This window comes from Lissotriton helveticus, chromosome 3_1, assembly GCF_964261635.1.
Source record: "Lissotriton helveticus chromosome 3_1, aLisHel1.1, whole genome shotgun sequence".
Classification (NCBI taxonomy): domain Eukaryota; kingdom Metazoa; phylum Chordata; class Amphibia; order Caudata; family Salamandridae; genus Lissotriton; species Lissotriton helveticus.
Window position 1 is genome coordinate 1,116,206,187 of NC_136061.1, and position 17,911 is coordinate 1,116,224,097.

At 41.0% G+C, this 17,911-nt stretch overlaps 1 protein-coding gene across 3 annotated transcripts in view; it reads right to left on the reverse strand.

Annotated features, from left to right (window-relative positions):
* GPD2 (glycerol-3-phosphate dehydrogenase 2) overlaps positions 1-17,911 on the reverse strand; it is a 1,236,906-nt gene that overhangs the window by 178,009 nt on the left and 1,040,986 nt on the right. For 2 of the 3 annotated variants that reach the window (XM_078681716.1, XM_078681715.1), the window contains exon 17: positions 10,632-10,753. In XM_078681716.1, coding sequence (XP_078537842.1) covers positions 10,632-10,753 — 122 coding nt within the window. Of the gene's footprint in view, positions 1-1,565; positions 10,754-17,911 lie in introns of those variants that run through there. The other variant, XM_078681717.1, reaches the window with a different exon arrangement.

The following is a 17,911-nucleotide window of genomic DNA, read 5'->3' on the forward strand; positions in this document are numbered from 1 at the left end:
CACTGATCCAAAAGCTTTCAGGGGCCACACCACCATGCACCAAGTTATTGTTTGTTGAAAAGCTGCATGATCACACAACTAACCACAGTATGAGGAAGCGGGTAAAATATGATCAGGGAAGATCTCGGAAATATACCTTAAACACAGCATCCAGCAGAGAACATGTCAAGTATGGATTGTGAAGTAAAGCTCATGATTAGCTCTGTCTGGATACCTGAGCAAATATCCTGCGTGTCATCAAAGCCCTTTCATACCACTGTGTAAATTCAGGGCTCTTGTTCCATTTTAGAGGGGAGTAGGCTAAAGTTTAAAGAAAAATACTAGAAATCATTACAGTGCCTTTCGCTTTTCTTTGACACATAGCCTACTGCATTTTATCACCACAAAGACACATTGGAATAAGCGCACCTCACACAGTTTTTCTCGCCTAATCAAATATAATCAGTTCAACTTTGACATAGGGAGCACCCAGTTTTAATACCGGCAATAAAATATTAATGCAGATTTTGCACTTTATACACTTTCTTCTCCGTAACCTTTTTTCCATTATAAATCTGTAAATCTTTAATTGATTTGCTTTTGAGATCTAGATAATTCAGTTAATACCCGAGCTGCATACCATTTGGAAGTGGCTGAGTAAGAGTGCATCTGGTAAAGTAGAAAAAAGGAGGCATTCTCAAAGTGGGATGCGGGTCCTTTCCAGGTATGCGATTGGTTTGAAAATAAAAGTGCAGATCAAGGAAATTCTCAAATACAAGAACACTAGTTTCATATGTAGGCATACTACAGACAGACACACATACACACACACACACATACACACAAATTCACACATTAACAGGTTAACGTATAAGAGGAGAGATTACGTTTACACACTTAACCTAAGCAGGAGGGCCTGCTTAAATAGAAGTGTCTTCTTCCTATTTTAGCTGTGATTTACTCTTGGATACCAAAGATTAAAACAAACCTACTACATATGGCCAAAATACTCTGAGCATCTTGATTTAGAAAAGTACCAATTTCACATAGATGAAAGAGAAACTCCATCCTTAGAGCAAAAACCATGGGCTATACCAGTAGAACCAGGGATCACCTGTACAATGTGAAGAGTGAATGCCAAAAGTAGTCCGCAATGTAAGTATCTGCATAGACTATTAGCAAAACCAACAGTAAGTGAAGGCTGTGATGGGAGGTACACCGGTCCTCCAAACACTTGCTGTGAAGTTCCCTCCCTCCAACAGTCACTTCACATAGGCTGCCAGATGGAATCCATCTTTTTTATTAAGTGCAACACGGATGTGCCTGGATTCGAACCTCTGACCTTCGGATGAATGAAACGTCAACCCCTAGAGATCGGATTTGCATTTCATCTGGCAGCCTCTTTTGTAATCCACTGACAACGAGAAAGGTTTTAAATATTCCAGTGTGCAAAATTAGTTCTGAATGGTGACCTTGAAAAGACTTTGCAGCACTTCCGACAGGACCCCAAGCGAGGACTCAATTTCTGAGCGTATTTCCAGCACTTGGCCTGAATCAATTTTGTTTAGAAAGAAAAACAAGCACGATTTCTTTTGTATAATACGTACATTACACCTCAGTTTATGTGTGTAAACAATAAATCAACAGGGACATTTCAAATTCATGTACATTTATGCCAATGCCACCACACAATTCTAATTTCCAATTTAAAACTGTTCCACAAAGAGCAACATAAAACAGGATAATTCATACACGCACTGACCGGTACACAAAATATAAAGAAAATCACACTTATTTTTAAAATATCTTTAAGACTTATCATAAAGTTATATCTGAAATTGACAGTAACATCAAAGTGCCAACGAGTGGCCCATTTTAATCACTTTTATTGATTCATGCTTTCAGTTCTTATTCAGTTAAAAACAAGGCACATTAAATACATCCCCTTACTGCTCTATAAATGCATGCAGCTCATTCTGTATATCAAAAGTAATAAATAATGGCAATAAAACACCGAGACAGTTTTAAAAATGATAATCCGGTCGCACACATAGCATTTAACAGTCCAATCTAGTACAATAACCTCGCACAATACATAAAATGGCACGAGAACATGCAGTGCATGCCACAGTTCAGATTCGGTGTCTGTCTTTAATGATTTTTTTATAAACTCATTAAAAAAGCTTGTCAATGTAACTTTGCCGCCACAATAATTCAGTGCATAGTACATGTTAATTTCTCCTCACGAATATATTACAAAAGTTTAATTATGAAACTGACCAGTGATTTGTGCGTTCTTTCAGTATGAACCAATTACATTCGGTGAAAATACATCTTAACAGTCATGCTTTTATATTCGGCCTATTGTACATTACTGGTAGGCATATATTTTGTATTTTATCATGAAAAAGAAGCAGCGATTGAGAAAATGGCAGAATTATGCCTACTCCATTCTTCAAAAAATAATCTTTGGCGTGTGCCATCGAAACCCCTTGTTCCCAAATCTCCCCAAAATTACATTTTGTACATACAAGGGACATTCTAGCCGTCTTTCATGTAACTGACTACAAACATGTGACTGAACAGTCTGATAGTACGTTCACTCGGGGCTAATTTCTAAACCCCATCGCTATTGTAACCTAAAGCACGAACAGTGAGACAAGTACACCTTAGAACTGTTGCTATGCCAACAGGGATTTGGACTCTACATATGCAGATCATAAAGCCAATGGTAATATAGACTTGCAAGCCATTCCTGCTAAGTGCCAAAAAGAAGCTTTGGCGATAAGGCTGACTTACCGGCAGAGACATCAGTTACTTTACATGTACTCACAATTCAGAGTTACCACTTTTGACCAGAATTAAATAGACAAGAATTTACACCGAAAAACATTTTCATAAATGTGTACACACCCATGATGACAAAAATAATGAAAGCTCATATGGTTAATTTCCCAAATATGAACCGTTGGCAAATTTTGAGAGGCACGATTGGGGCAGGGGTGACAATACTTTTAACTTTTGTATCTAAATAAAAGAGCGCTCCTAATCCGGAAGAGGCACATGCCTGTTTGTGAAAAGTGCTGGTGTGCCCCCCTCCTCCAAACCTGCCTTGCACACTCAAGGCATTATAGGACAGGCCAACGATCTTGAATTCAACTTAAGTATGTTTCAAAGGCACTGCATGTTGCACTGCAGAAGAACTTCATACAAGTTTGGGCCTCACGAACGATCAAATGAACTATTAAATATTTCAATAATTCCAAGCATTTTAAATAAAGTATTTACCTCCTTGTTTTAACACAATATGCCCTGAGCAAAAGGCAACAAACATTAAAGAAATCTGACCATATGTAAGGTGTTTGCTAGATTTCTAACATCAGGCCCACTGCTAATTTTAAGAGACATAGCTCTTCAATCACTTTGTCAACACCCCTTACAGTCACATTTTATCTAGCTCAGAGAACAGGTAGTCTACATGCATCTCGCATTACTAACTTATACACATGCATCCAGGATTTTTCTGTGCCGTCCCATATTTAAAACAGAATGAAAGGCATCAAGTTATTAAAAAAAGGAGTTTGCCCTAAAAGTAGGAGTTCGCGTTACTTTTGTATTCAGAAATTATTACATATACTTCTGTGAATGAGCAAATAAGTGCTTTTTAAATGTATACCTTTTCCTTGTCCATGCAGTGACTGAGGAGACTCACTAAACAAATTGAGCATGGTGGCAACTTTAAAATGGGCCACAAATCCATATTGAGTAATGACAGACAAGAGGTCTGGATTTGATGCACTAATCACACAGCATAAGCACATTGAAGCCAAATAATAGTAAGGCTGTCTAACTTGAAGGTTGCAATGCCTGTCTTTGTTTCTATCTCAAGTAAAGGCAAATGGCAAGGGACCCCTGATTACAATCCTTTTTTGGTTTCTATGACATAGTAAGGTATGACTTTAAGGTATTGCAAGATAAGAGAACCTTCACTATAGATAGCCTTTCATTTCTATAAAAAACAAAGTCTTCCTGCTTTGCCGGAACTAATGAGAAGCCTCTGGGAGGGAAGAGTAGGAGGAAGGGCGAATGGATGGAAACCACAGTGAATAAGCAGCACACAGGGAATACAGAGAGGGCCAGGGGAGAGGAAAGGAAAGATAGTGGATGGAGGAATGAGGAGCATACAAGTGAAAAAAGTGAGGGACATAAGTGAGGATTGAGAGGTGGGAGGGAGAAAGGCAGAGCGACACACTCTAGAAAGAGGGACGGATGTGAGGGAGCAAACAAGAGCTAACAGAGGCCTAAAGCTGAAATAAAGTCTCACATGCAGTTTAATGCATGCACTGCACAGTAGGGAGAAAGATAAGCACTAACAGCAAATAGAATCTAGTGAGAAGAAATGTCCTTTTGGCTGAGCCAACACGTGATTGATAAAGTCTAAAGCCAATAGCTGAAAGAGGGTGACCAAAAATGCTAACAGTTGAAGGGTTGGACCCACACCTGACTATTATACTGTAAGCTAAAGGTCTACTTGACTGTTGCACTTCCAACCAAGGCCTAAAAAGCATATTTGAGAACATACTGAAAACGAAGGACAGATTTTGGGTGTGAATAAACAAGCTTGCTACTTGATTTGTCTGATGCTTTCGACACAGTATCACATTGGAGACCCTTCTCCACACTGGTGAAGAATGGCCTAAAAAAGTGGGCATTAATGTTGTGTACATTATACTTAATGGATTAGTGTCAGGCTGTGTTTCCTCCACTTTATCAGTCGAAATATACAGTCGTACAGCAAGGATTCCCTCCGGGGTCAGCACTTAGTCCTACTTTGTTTAACATCTATATCTGACCTCTGTTGATTCTTATAAGAGCTTAGGGACTACATTATGTGAAATATGCAGAGACACCCAGTTGATCATCGCAATGGACTCTTCAGTGTCTTCTCGTCTGATTCCTTTCATCATTGTATGAAGGTGGATACTTCCTGGCTGGGCGTGAACGCTTAAAGTTTGACCCTGATAAAATGTAGGATTCTATGACCATCTGGACCCCAGATTGGTTTATGCCTTGGCACCTTCTAAAGTTGTGAAAAACCTTAGTTCTTTCTGGACTCTGACCCTCTCCATGGTTAGACAATTGAATCACTTGAAATCTTCTTGCTGTCTGCTTTTGAAGGTTATGAGGAAAATCTTTCCTTTTCTACCAATGGCACTCGCAGGATAGTAGTCTAGGCAACCATTTTGAGCATTCTGCACTATTGCAATTGTCCTTTTTTGGGCATCTCAGTGAGAACACTGAAGAAACTGCAGCACATACAAAATGTGGCAGCCAAACGCTCTTTGGCTCGCCCACTGCGCTCTCTTCATAAGCGGCAATGGATGTCCTACACTGGCTTCCAGTGGCAAAGAGAATCGCCTTTAAGTCACTCTGCCATGTCCACCTTGCTTACCATCTATTGGGTACAAATGATCTTATAGAAATGTTTTCATTATATGTTCCTGGCTGCTCCCTGCGGCCATCGGAATCCTTTCTTCTCCAAGTACCTTGATTCCAACGTTGGAAATAGTGATTGACTGGCCACGATTTGAGTGGTCAAAAAACACCACAGAGATAATGTAGTGCACATAGCTAACTCAGATGATCCAGAGCTGTTCTACTAGATTCACAAACATTTCCACTTAAAACTAGACTCGCTACAGGGGACATTCTAAAGTGAAAAAGGACAGGAGGCATTCTGGGTGACACTGTAAAGAAGCGTGAAAAGCACAAACTCATACGTTTGGAGGTGTTCACAAAATGCAGGTTGAGTACACATAGCAGACAACGTGAACAACAGAATCTATAATTGCAAACATGTTCATACTTTCACAGGATTCTGTAAATCCTCCCAAAATGTGGCAACTTATACAAAGCGTAGGAAGTGTCTATGACGCCTAGATTTTGGCACTTTTTTTGAAATTATCTCAGAAACTGATATTTACTCCATGGAGAGGTAACCAAAGAATGTTAAATGTATGAAAACACTAGAATTAGAATCTAGTTAAAAAAAATTAACCATTCTTCACTTAAGACCAAGAACGATACACATAGCTGTACTTGTTAAAGCTTCAATAAAAGAAATGTTCTAGAACTTGCAAAGCCTCTAACATTCTCCGAAGGAGGACATTTGGGATGTCATATAAGCCACATGATAGGAAAATGCACTTTAAAAGAAGGTAAACATTTGTTTAGTATAGAGATCCAAACTAAAGGAAATGAAACAACAAAAGATACTACAATTGGCTGACTACTGCCAAAACTGCTTCTAGGTTAAGTGTTTAACAATTTATCCTGGTCAAACATGTTTAGTAATTCCGGTTTCAGCCGAGAGGCAAAAAGAAATGTGTTATGATATACAACTGCTGGAGCAGTTTGGTGAAAAACACAAACACTGGCAGTCCAAGTGTCCCAGCTACATCGACTGATGCTTTAACAAGCAGGCCCTAAACCTTGCCTGGCCACAAAAATAAGATAAACTGGGATTTAGTTTTAGGCTCATGACAAGTAGATAACTTATTATTTAAAAAACATTAGAGAAGTGAAAGAAATATCTCGTGTTATCCTGGTTACTTTGGTCTATCGAAGAAATGCCTTTAAAAGTGCTCTATAGTTCGAAGCCTCCACTTACTCAAGAAAGGATAAAGGCTCAAATGCATAAACCAGCTCTACAGAGGAATGTTAAGGTAAAATGTTGTGAAATTTCTGAAAAAGGGCTATTCCATTGCAAGACTAAGGTTACAATTTCTTCTAAAACTACTTAACCGAACCATACTGTACAGAGCGCAGAATCATATAAAGCTAAAAATACTTTACAAAGCAGAAGGCTCTCTCTCAACTCAAGCTTGGACATAGAGGACATGAACACATCACCCCTGTCCTCAAAATCATTCAGCTCTTACCGGTAAAACCATTAATTATCTTTAACCCTTTCATCAATGCACATTACTGTGCTTGACACCTGGGCTAATTATCTAGAGAACAAGGCATTAAATATGAACTTGCACAGGCGTTCATTTAAGAAATTAAGAGCAAAGTAGAGCTTCCCATATAATGGTGTTCTAGTATTCTTTGGCCAAGACTCAAAGATAGAAATATCTTAGGAACAAATCAGTTATGTTTTCTTGAGAGCCACAACATACACGTAGATGTTACATAACAAGGCCTCAGATTTTTTGGCGTTATTAACAGACAACCAAATCAAAAATATCTTAAGGCTGTTTTGTAAGGTAATGTACAAAATAAATACTATCTTATTCCATCACCTTTGCAAAATACCTCTATAAGACTTTTATTATACAAAAGACAAGGATGTTATGCCAATCCTGGTTCGAGATGGAGTTTTATGCAATGGACCATTTCGCCCATCTTTGTATCCTCTAGCCTAAAAAGTTTGAGAACTATAGTGTCTGTCACAAATCTATAACATAATAAAAAAATGTAGTAAGCCACTTCAATGAGCCCTCTGATTTCTACATTTTAATGATCTGGGAGTACAGATGATTAGGTTGCTGGTAGGAATGGATTAGCAGTGTTATTCTATAACTATTCAACTCAACTGAAATAGCCAAAGTCATTTTTCCATGGTTAAATATTAATCTTGGTCTGAGAGTCTCTCATCTCAGGAATTATCTCCTATTAAGAAAAGCACTCATGCAGTGGTAAAAGTTTTGCAAATGAATATACGTGATGTAAGAATATGTAAATGAAGAACTCTCATCTGAGTAAATGATGGCACTCAACTCTGACTATCTATTAAATTTGTACCCACTGATTCGAATAGCTCTGGTTGTTTAACAAAAAAGAAATCATCACAAGATTGGAATAAAGAGTATGGTAAAACTATTTCCAAAGAGAAGCGGGCTATAATTTTGCTAACAATTCTGAAATCAATAGTGACGTGACAAGAATCCAAGAAGTGCCTAGAATGTATCACCAATTATACTGGAACGCAATCAGAAGATAATGTTCCAATTTCTATTGCTGGAAATGATCGGTGGAAAGAAACAACTGAAAGAATGGGTTATGAAGGAGAACCTCAAGTAAAAACCCAAAATCTCTCATGCTTAATGGCCTTCCTAAATAAGGGATGAAGGATTTTAATCATGGATTCAAAAAAAGTGATTGCTAGAGAAAGTACAACTATAAGGCATCTACACTGCATAAATGGAAATGTAAGAAATTCCTAACAGCTGAGGAGTGGACATCTGATTTGAATAACTCTGCAACCTTGCGAAAAGTCACAAACTCCCTATATTTAATGGAAGAAGAATTTGGAAGGATGTAGCGTAAAGTTCTGTAATGGTACAACTAAATATGCATGAAACATTTCTGTAGGATATTTCCCTGATCTCAACTTTCTACTTTCTTGTCCTTCTCAGGATTACTCGCATTTACTTTTCCTTTAATGCAATCTCAATTTTAATCTAGCAATATTGTGAGGATGGTAGGGAATATGTGTTTTTCCTTTAAGTGCAAATTATTAGGTGATATCAGTAAAGTGGGTTGGAGAGAGCATATGTGTAATAACTTAGATGTACTTTTATTCGCATATAAAATTAGTAACTAATTTAAAGCCACAAAAAAAGGAAAGCTTCCTCTTCTTTTGTCATTAGTTAGTAGTCCCGATCAGCATTAATGCTGTACACTTCTATTCCGCTATGAAGATATATATTCAATCCCAGAAACCGTCTCAAACTACTTTTTCAGTCACTTCTCTAAGACACCTCTGGATCTATGCACACTATATCAGACACTGTCCATACACATGTAATGCCACAGAGAGCAGCCTTGTCAACTGAGCATTTTAATGTGCATGTACAACTTCAATAAAGTAGGCTGGTCAAGCCTAGACAGCAGTGAAATCCAACTTGATTTAAACTCCACAAAACACATTACAGTGGACAATATATCAAAATCAATCTTTGAAGTAATACAAAATAGCTGACTAGTTAGTTAAGATAAAACACTGCAAAAGCTAGTTTTAATGGTTATCAACTTTAACAACCTCTAGAGACCACTCTCAATATTGAACACACAACCTGAGATACTTGTAAAAGTCAAAGCCCAATATATTCTCACCATCACAAACCAAGATAGAAAATAATCAAGCATGAAAACTTACAACCAGACGCTGCCTGAGCAGAACCACTGAGCAGAACCAAACACTAGAATGATCCAGAACTAAAATATAGGGTCTCTAACCCTTAAATGCATATACTATATAGTTCCCAAGTAATCGCACTGGCTTCAAGTAGATGTCGGTGGCCTTACAATGTATGGCTTAACAAATACACAAATCAACTTCATCAGACAAAGGTTTGAGGCAAATGTATTCACCTTCGATGAAACTGGAAAATCACAGTCACTGTGCGCCACACATCGCTTTTGTATTCCTAAAATTTAAGACTGTATACCAAGAGTATGGAATAGTACGCACACCTATTATTTACACAAGAAATATATTGAATGTGTGATTTCTGCTTCTAGTAACTCAAAGCATAAAATAAAAGCCTGAAAACACCCTCCACAAAAAATGGAGAGACCGATACCTTCGAGACAAGTTCGCGCTATATAAAACTTCGTAAAAAAATAATGTCAATACATTTAAGAGTTCAGAGAGGAAAGGAAAAACAAAACATGATTTTTTTTTGGTTCAGGAGGGGAGGAATGCTTCCATCTTTCACAAGCCGAACCATGTTTAATGTTAGATGTAAAGTAATTTTATTTAGATTAAGTGAACATGGACAGCAAAAGGAATTATGCTTCAACTTAATATCCTACGCGTTATTAGAAAAGTGAGAATTACGTTTTATTACGCAGTATGTTTATGTTACCGTGTGGTGTGATTTGATTCTTTTATCATAGAATATGTGACAATTGGCTGGTCTTTTAAAAATATTTGATTTAAAATGATTTGTCTAGGCGCATGAGTATGTAAGCAGTAGTATTGTAATCCGTTTTCGTTTGGTTCATCGGACACTGTGTTGTCAAGCTCAGGACCGATGGGAACTATTTAAATATAGATAGTTTGAGCAAAAAAAGTGTGGTAATGTATGTGTTAACAAAAGTGGTCGGCCACCTGATAACCTAACAACTTCTTATTACATGCTAGTAAACTGAAATGTGGGACGTGAATTCTAGTGCATTTTCTTAACCAAGACTGTCATGTGTGGCCATATTTTAGGGAGTAGCTCTATTACTCAATATGAACATTCAATTTTAGCTTGAAAAGGTTAAGATTGGGCTCTGTTCAAACCTCACACTAAGGAGCTACATTTTGCCACGCATTTCCTTCTGCTCCCGTGACAGTGAACCGGGCCTCCATAATTTAGTTTTGTGCCCCCAAACTTGAAATAATAACCACTATAGCCCCTCACAGTTTAGGGATTATTTGTCAATTCCAGGGTGTCACACATTTATGAACAGCAATGTAGACGGGCAACAATTAACACGAACATATAAAACCGTTCCATCTAATCAATGTCACACTGGGTGCCAATTTAAGAGCACATGTCAGAGCGAAGCCACGCTGAGAAGCTTGGAATATGTTCAGCACAGAGAAGCAGTTGCGCCCATCCACCTGTGCACCCTTATTTGCGGTTAAGACTCACACTCCTCCACCGCTGCGGTCCACAGAAACAGGAACTCTCTGGTCCAGGTTCTCCTCGGCACTTTTCATCAGCATCGCCAGTCTGCTGCTGGAAACAAATCCTTTCTGAACAGCGCTCATGAGCTTAAGGAGAAAAAACAGAATGGTTAGACCAAAAGAGTCTAACGGGTTGAAATACAGCTGTCAAAGAATTACTGGCAAGGAAACACCATCTTATTATGTTTATGATTAAAGTACAGTGCGACACCACCAGAGCCTAATATGTACATTTTAAATAAATAAAAACGCAGAGGCCCAAAGCTTTTTTTTCCTTACGGGCCTACTTCTGAATATCAAGTAGGTCTAGCATATCTGCCTTTTGATTGCAATTTTGTAGGCTCTTCTTTCATTTCTACTTTCTAAATTTGTTAATGTTTTTATATCTTTCTCTGTTATGTTCTACACTTCTCTATCTGGATCGGAGTCAAAGTCTGATGAAAAAAGAAGTTTTGGTCCAAAAAATACATGAGCGTCGGTGACCACCACCGGCTCCACGCATTAAACATGCAACACAGCTGTAAGTAAAGTGTATTGCTTCAGCTTTGAGCCACAACATAGTAAATACCGTATAACAATTACAAAATACCCATAAATAAATATATAATTCTGACCAGCGGTGTAATAGTTCATTAAAAGTCATAGGCAAAAATAAAAACACTAGCCTCCAATCTTAACAACAAACATTTGTTAAGGGTCTTTCCTTAGAATGAGCTATGCTGACCATGTATAACCTCATAGCTGCTATGGAACGTCCATCTCCAGTGCTGGACGTTTCATTGCGCAGGTGCAGTTCGAACGTTCAACGGCCGACGGCAGCACTACGGAGGTAGTGGTGCCGTCGGCCACTGAACGTGCGCAGCACCTAAGGGGTTAAGTAGCGGCCCAAGGAAACAAAATATCTGTCAAGTAGCATCGAGATAAAACGGCAGAGTAGTTCCTCGCTTAATTATACTTAAATAAAGGGACAAGCCCTGGCAATCTTGGCGAGGTTTCCCCCTAACTTATTGCCTTCACACCTCCTGTTTCTGCTGACTTCGTTTTTGCTGGGCTTATGAACTCTGCTTGCACCCTGTGCTTAAAACGGTGTAACACTGGCTTAAACCCAATTGCCATATTTAATTTAGTTATAAGTCCCTAGGAAAGTGCACTACAAGTGCCCAGGGCATGTAAACTAAATCCTGCTAGTGGGCCTGCAGCACTGATTGTGCCACCTACTTAAGTAAACCCTATAAACATATCTCAGGCCTACCATTGCAAGAGCCTGTCTGTGCAGTTTTAAACTGCCATGTCGACCTGGTAAAATAAACCTTTTGCCAGGCCCACACTTTTTAATACATGAAAGTCACCCTAAGGTAGGCCCTGGCAGGGCAGGGTGCAGTGTATTAAAATGATTGGACATGTACTAGTTTTATATGTCTTGTTAGTGAACAACTCAAATTTGTTATTCACTACTGCAAGACCCTTCTCTCCCATAGGATAACTTTGAAATTGCCTAATTACATTTTATAAGTGAAATTTCTGAATGAGAAGAGATAAATGTTTCATATTTGGTGTTTCTGGAATCCTAATTTAAAATCCTAAATTACGGTGAAGCCGGATTTTAACAATTCTGAAAATGCCACTTTTAGAAAGATCTCTGTACTGGGGTGAATGTATGACATTGTTCTGCATTCTGTCTATCACCTGTTGTTTTGCATTTGTCACCCCGAGTGGGACGGGTAAGCTCAGACGTGAGTTCCGTGCTCTCCATGCCACTGGAATCAAGCTATCCAGGCCCTTGGATGCTTGTTTCCAGTCCAGGGAGGACCTGGCTTAGCAGTTCGGGCTGGACTGTTCCCATGGGGCACAGGGTCAAGACTGATTTGCATATGGCTAGGTTCAAACTGGAAAGGCATGGTGAGCAAAGAAATGATGGATTTAGGCCCAGATCTCTTACTGGGGTGAATGTATGACATTGTTCTGCATTCTGTCCATCACCTGTTGTTTTGCATTTGTCACCCCGAGTGGGACGGGTAAGCTCAGACGTGAGTTCCGTGCTCTCCATGCCACTGGAATCAAGCTATCCAGGCTGAAAGCCCGAAACCGGTCCTTGGATGCTTGTTTCCAGTCCAGGGAGGACCTGGCTTAGCAGTTCGGGCTGGACTGTTCCCATGGGGCACAGGGTCAAGACTGATTTGCATATGGCTGGGTTCAAACTGGAAAGGCATGGGGAGCAAAAAAACGATGGATTTAGGCCCAGATCTCTGTACTGGGGTTAATGTATGACATTGTTCTGCATTCTGTCCATCACCTGTTGTTTTGCATTTGTCACCCCGAGTGGGACGGGTATGCTCAGGCGTGAGTCCCGTGCTCTCCATGCCACTGGAATCAAGCTATCCAGGCCCTTGGATGCTTGTTTCCAGTCCAGGGAGGACCTGGCTTAGCAGTTCGGGCTGGACTGTTCCCATGGGGCACAGGGTCAAGACTGATTTGCATATGGCTAGGTTCAAACTGGAAAGGCATGGTGAGCAAAGAAATGATGGATTTAGGCCCAGATCTCTTACTGGGGTGAATGTATGACATTGTTCTGCCTTCTGTCCATCACCTGTTGTTTTGCATTTGTCACCCCGAGTGGGACGGGTATGCTCAGACGTGAGTCCTGTGCTCTCCATGCCACTGGAATCAAGCTATCCAGGCTGAAGAGGGCTGAATGCCCGAAACCGGTCCTTGGATGCTTGTTTCCAGTCCAGGGAGGACCTGGCTTAGCAGTTCGGGCTGGACTGTTCCCATGGGGCACAGGGTCAAGACTGATTTGCATATGGCTGAGTTCAAACTGGAAAGGCATGGTGAGCAAAAAAACGATGGATTTAGGCCCAGATCTCTGTACTGGGGTGAATGTATGACATTGTTCTGCATTCTGTCCATCACCTGTTGTTTTGCATTTGTCACCCCGAGTGGGACGGGTATGCTCAGACGTGAGTCCCGTGCTCTCCATGCCACTGGAATCAAGCTATCCAGGCTGAAGAAGGCTGAAAGCCCGAAACTGGTCCTTGGATGCTTGTTTCCAGTCCAGGGAGGACCTGGCTTAGCAGTTCGGGCTGGACTGTTCCCATGGGGCACAGGGTCAAGACTGATTTGCATATGGCTGAGTTCAAACTGGAAAGGCATGGTGAGCAAAAAAACAATGGATTTAGGCCCAGATCTCTGTACTGGGGTGAATGTATGACATTGTTCTGCATTCTGTCCATCACCTGTTTTGCATTTGTCACCCCGAGTGGGACGGGTATGCTCAGACGTGAGTCCTGTGCTCTCCATGCCACTGGATTCAAGCTATCCAGGCTGAAGAGGGCTGAAAGCCCGAAACCGGTCCTTGGATGCTTGTTTCCAGTCCAGGGAGGACCTGGCTTAGCAGTTCGGGCTGGACTGTTCCCATGGGGCACAGGGTCAAGACTGATTTGCATATGGCTGGGTTCAAACTGGAAAGGCATGGTGAGCAAAAAAACGATGGATTTAGGCCCAGATCTCTGTACTGGGGTGAATGTATGACATTGTTCTGCATTCTGTCCATCAGCTGTTGTTTTGTATTTGTCACTCCTAGTGGGACGTGTATGCTCAGACGTGAGTCCCGTGCTCTCCATGCCACTGGAATCAAGCTATCCAGGCTGAAAGCCCGAAACCGGTCCTTGGATGCTTGTTTCCAGTCCAGGGAGGACCTGGCTTAGCAGTTCGGGCTGGACTGTTCCCATGGGGCACAGGGTCAAGACTGATTTGCATATGGCTGAGTTCAAACTGGAAAGGCATGGTGAGCACAAAAACAATGGATTTAGGCCCAGATCTCTGTACTGGGGTGAATGTATGACATTGTTCTGCATTCTGTCCATCACCTGTTGTTTTGCATTTGTCACCCCGAGTGGGACGGGTATGCTCAGACGTGAGTCCCGTGCTCTCCATGCCACTGGAATCAAGCTATCCAGGCTGAAGAAGGCTGAAAGCCCGAAACTGGTCCTTGGATGCTTGTTTCCAGTCCAGGGAGGACCTGGCTTAGCAGTTCGGGCTGGACTGTTCCCATGGGGCACAGGGTCAAGACTGATTTGCATATGGCTGAGTTCAAACTGGAAAGGCATGGTGAGCAAAAAAACGATGGATTTAGGCCCAGATCTCTGTACTGGGGTGAATGTATGACATTGTTCTGCATTCTGTCCATCACCTGTTGCTTTGCATTTGTCACCCCGAGTGGGACGGGTATGCTCAGACGTGAGTCCCGTGCTCTCCATGCCACTGGAATCAAGCTATCCAGGCTGAAAGCCCGAAACCGGTCCTTGGATGCTTGTTTCCAGTCCAGGGAGGACCTGGCTTAGCAGTTCGGGCTGGACTGTTCTCATGGGGCACAGGATCAAGACTGATTTGCATATGGCTGGGTTCAAACTGGAAAGGCATGGTGAGCAAAAAACGATGGATTTAGGCCCAGATCTCTGTACTGGGGTGAATGTATGACATTGTTCTGCATTCTGTCCATCACCTGTTGTTTTGCACTTTTAGAATGTTAGCATTTTGTTGCCTTAGTCATTTGGTGCCTGCAGCCTGTCTCTGCATATAAATATGGGGATTGTTTCATTTAAGGACCCTAGGGCTGGAATCACATATATGTTGCTTATAACGGATTACCTCTAGTACCATTGATTTTTGCTCTTCTTTCAAAAGCAGGACCGTACTTTCCTACCTGTGTTGTTCAATTAATGAACTGGTCTCTCTATATATTCCTTATCACATCAATCTGTGCATATACATATCTTTATAGCATTTTGTAGGCATACACAATATGTACTCCATAACCCTTCATTTTAGAAAACTAGTTTTACTTTAAAATAGTTTTTTTATTTTTCAGAAAAATGTTACACACTATTATCTTACATGTACTACTAGTTTGAAAAGACAATTGTGAACAAACATTATCTACAGTGCATAACTAGAAAAAGATAAAATATTGAGGCTAAGTAATGTATATCCCGATAAATAAGGACAATGTAGTAGGACTTTTTCGCCACTAATATAATGTCATGAAAAAAATGTTTGGTGTTTAGTTATGCACTGTAGATAATGTATGTTCACAACAGGTAGGAAAGTGAGGTCCTTCTTTTGAAAGAAGACCACAAATCAATGGTACTAGAGGTAACCCGTTATATGCAGCCTGTCTCTGGTCACCTAACTAGGTGAAGATGACAGCTGGGCCTCATGTATTCCTCCTAGACAGCCACACACAATGGAAGCTTAGGTGTCACTGGATGAACCGTCACTAGCAGGAAGAGAGGTAGGAGGCTCAGCCTCAGTTACACCTGAATAAGCAGTGTCTCGCCTCCATACAAAGAGCTGCATACCCTCCTGTAGTGAGTCTGAAGCCAGGGACAAGAAGGCACAGCATTTGTGCACTTCAAAGATATGCCTCTAGAAGCTTCTCCCCACTTGAAAGGCACAACTGTGTATAAAAAAAGGACCTCAGACCTCACCACTTCAGTACTCTTCTGGACCTGTGGATACTCTGCCAAGAAGGACTATTGTGCTGCTACAAGGACCTTCTTGCTGTGCTGACCTGTTGCCCTCTTGCCTGGGGAGGAAGAACTGGACCTGCAACCTATCTTGAACTCTGGACTCGAGAGTGTTTCAAATGGCTAGTCTGCTGGCCTCCTGATCTGAGCCTCAGGGACAGAACAGGCTCCCTAACAGCTCCTGGACCCATCTTCAGTGAGTTCCTTTTCCCAAGTGGTGCCTCTTAGGTCCCGGACCCTTGGTGTGACTCTTAAATTCTAACTTTTGGGCCCTCTGCGACCAGGCCAGTCTGCACTGGAACTGTGTTGGCCACACCGAAAATCTGAGTGCGCTGCGCCAGCCCATCTCGTTGCACACAGCATCGATCAATCACAGGGGACCGCCAGTGCGAAGCAGCAGCCCACCCATCTGTGATACCCGGCTGCTCCTTACACCACGCCAACCACATGCTGCAATGTGCTCCTTGCAACACCCCCCTCCCAACGTGAATTGAACTCTTGGGACACAACGTGAGAAGGTAAACCTTCAGCAAGACTAATCTGAGATTGTATCTGACCCGCACTCAGACGTGGTTGGCCTGAACTTTTGACTTTGACTCAGTCCAGTTCGACTAAAAAGCCACGGTTGGTGCTTTAGAATTTTAGGTGTTATATTGCAGTTTATTATTTCAAAAATTTGAACTCCAGTACTACTGATTGGATTTTGATCGTTCTGGTCTTGTTTTTTTATTTATTAAATTAAGATCTATTTTTATAACCTGGTGTGGGATACTTTTTGTATGGTGTTTTCACTGTTTAAACTGTTGCCCATATACTTTACACATTGCCTCCAAGTTTAGCCTCACTGCTCTGTGCCAAGCTACGAGGGGGTGAGCACAGGTTAATGTGGGTTTTGCTTGTACCTTACCATGACTAGGATTGTGGTTGCTGCTTGACCAAGGCTCATACCCCAGTTAACTATTAGGCTAATTTCTAACACCAATCATGTCTTGGGGCATCTGTTTTGGAACAAAAGAGCAAAAAAGCAATACTGAGTCTCTGACCCCTAACATGCAAGTACAGAACTGTGATATCTCTGCATCTCATTGTGAGTGATAACTTTAGTTGGGACGGTCCCTAGTCTGAATTGTAAATTTGAGGAGGATTTCATTTATGGGTGCAGCGGATCTAAGTAGCCCCAGTTTATATAAATAATAATTGGCAGTCAAGAAGCCTGTTTATTTTTTATTTCAAAGAAGACTTCCTTTGCCAATATGCCTCTTTTACAGATATACTATTCTCAAATATTGATTTGGCCTGGGTCATCCATATTTGGCTCAGATTTAATTCATTAAGCAGTCTACATATGTGCCTTCTGCAGGTGATGCCCTTTATACTGCTTTAGAGACATTAACTTCATTGTTGAGTTTAAGCAAACATTCGCAAGGCAATATATATTTAATCTAATCCAGTACAGTGACTGGGTAAAGGGAAATTTGGTCACAGATGGTTTCATGTCCAGCTCAAATTAAATTCAAAGGAATCAGTGGGTTACACGGGACCAGCTTTAGAAAAGTGTGAGGAAAACTGTTTTCTACTTACAATATCCCCAAATTTCAGCTCCCTAAAGTGCTGGTGCAACCGCTTTCTGTCAGAACATATGGTTGAGTACCTACTCTGCACCATGCCTTGAATTTGAGTATTATCTTATCCGGATGAGTACACCAATTGAGTTTAGGAT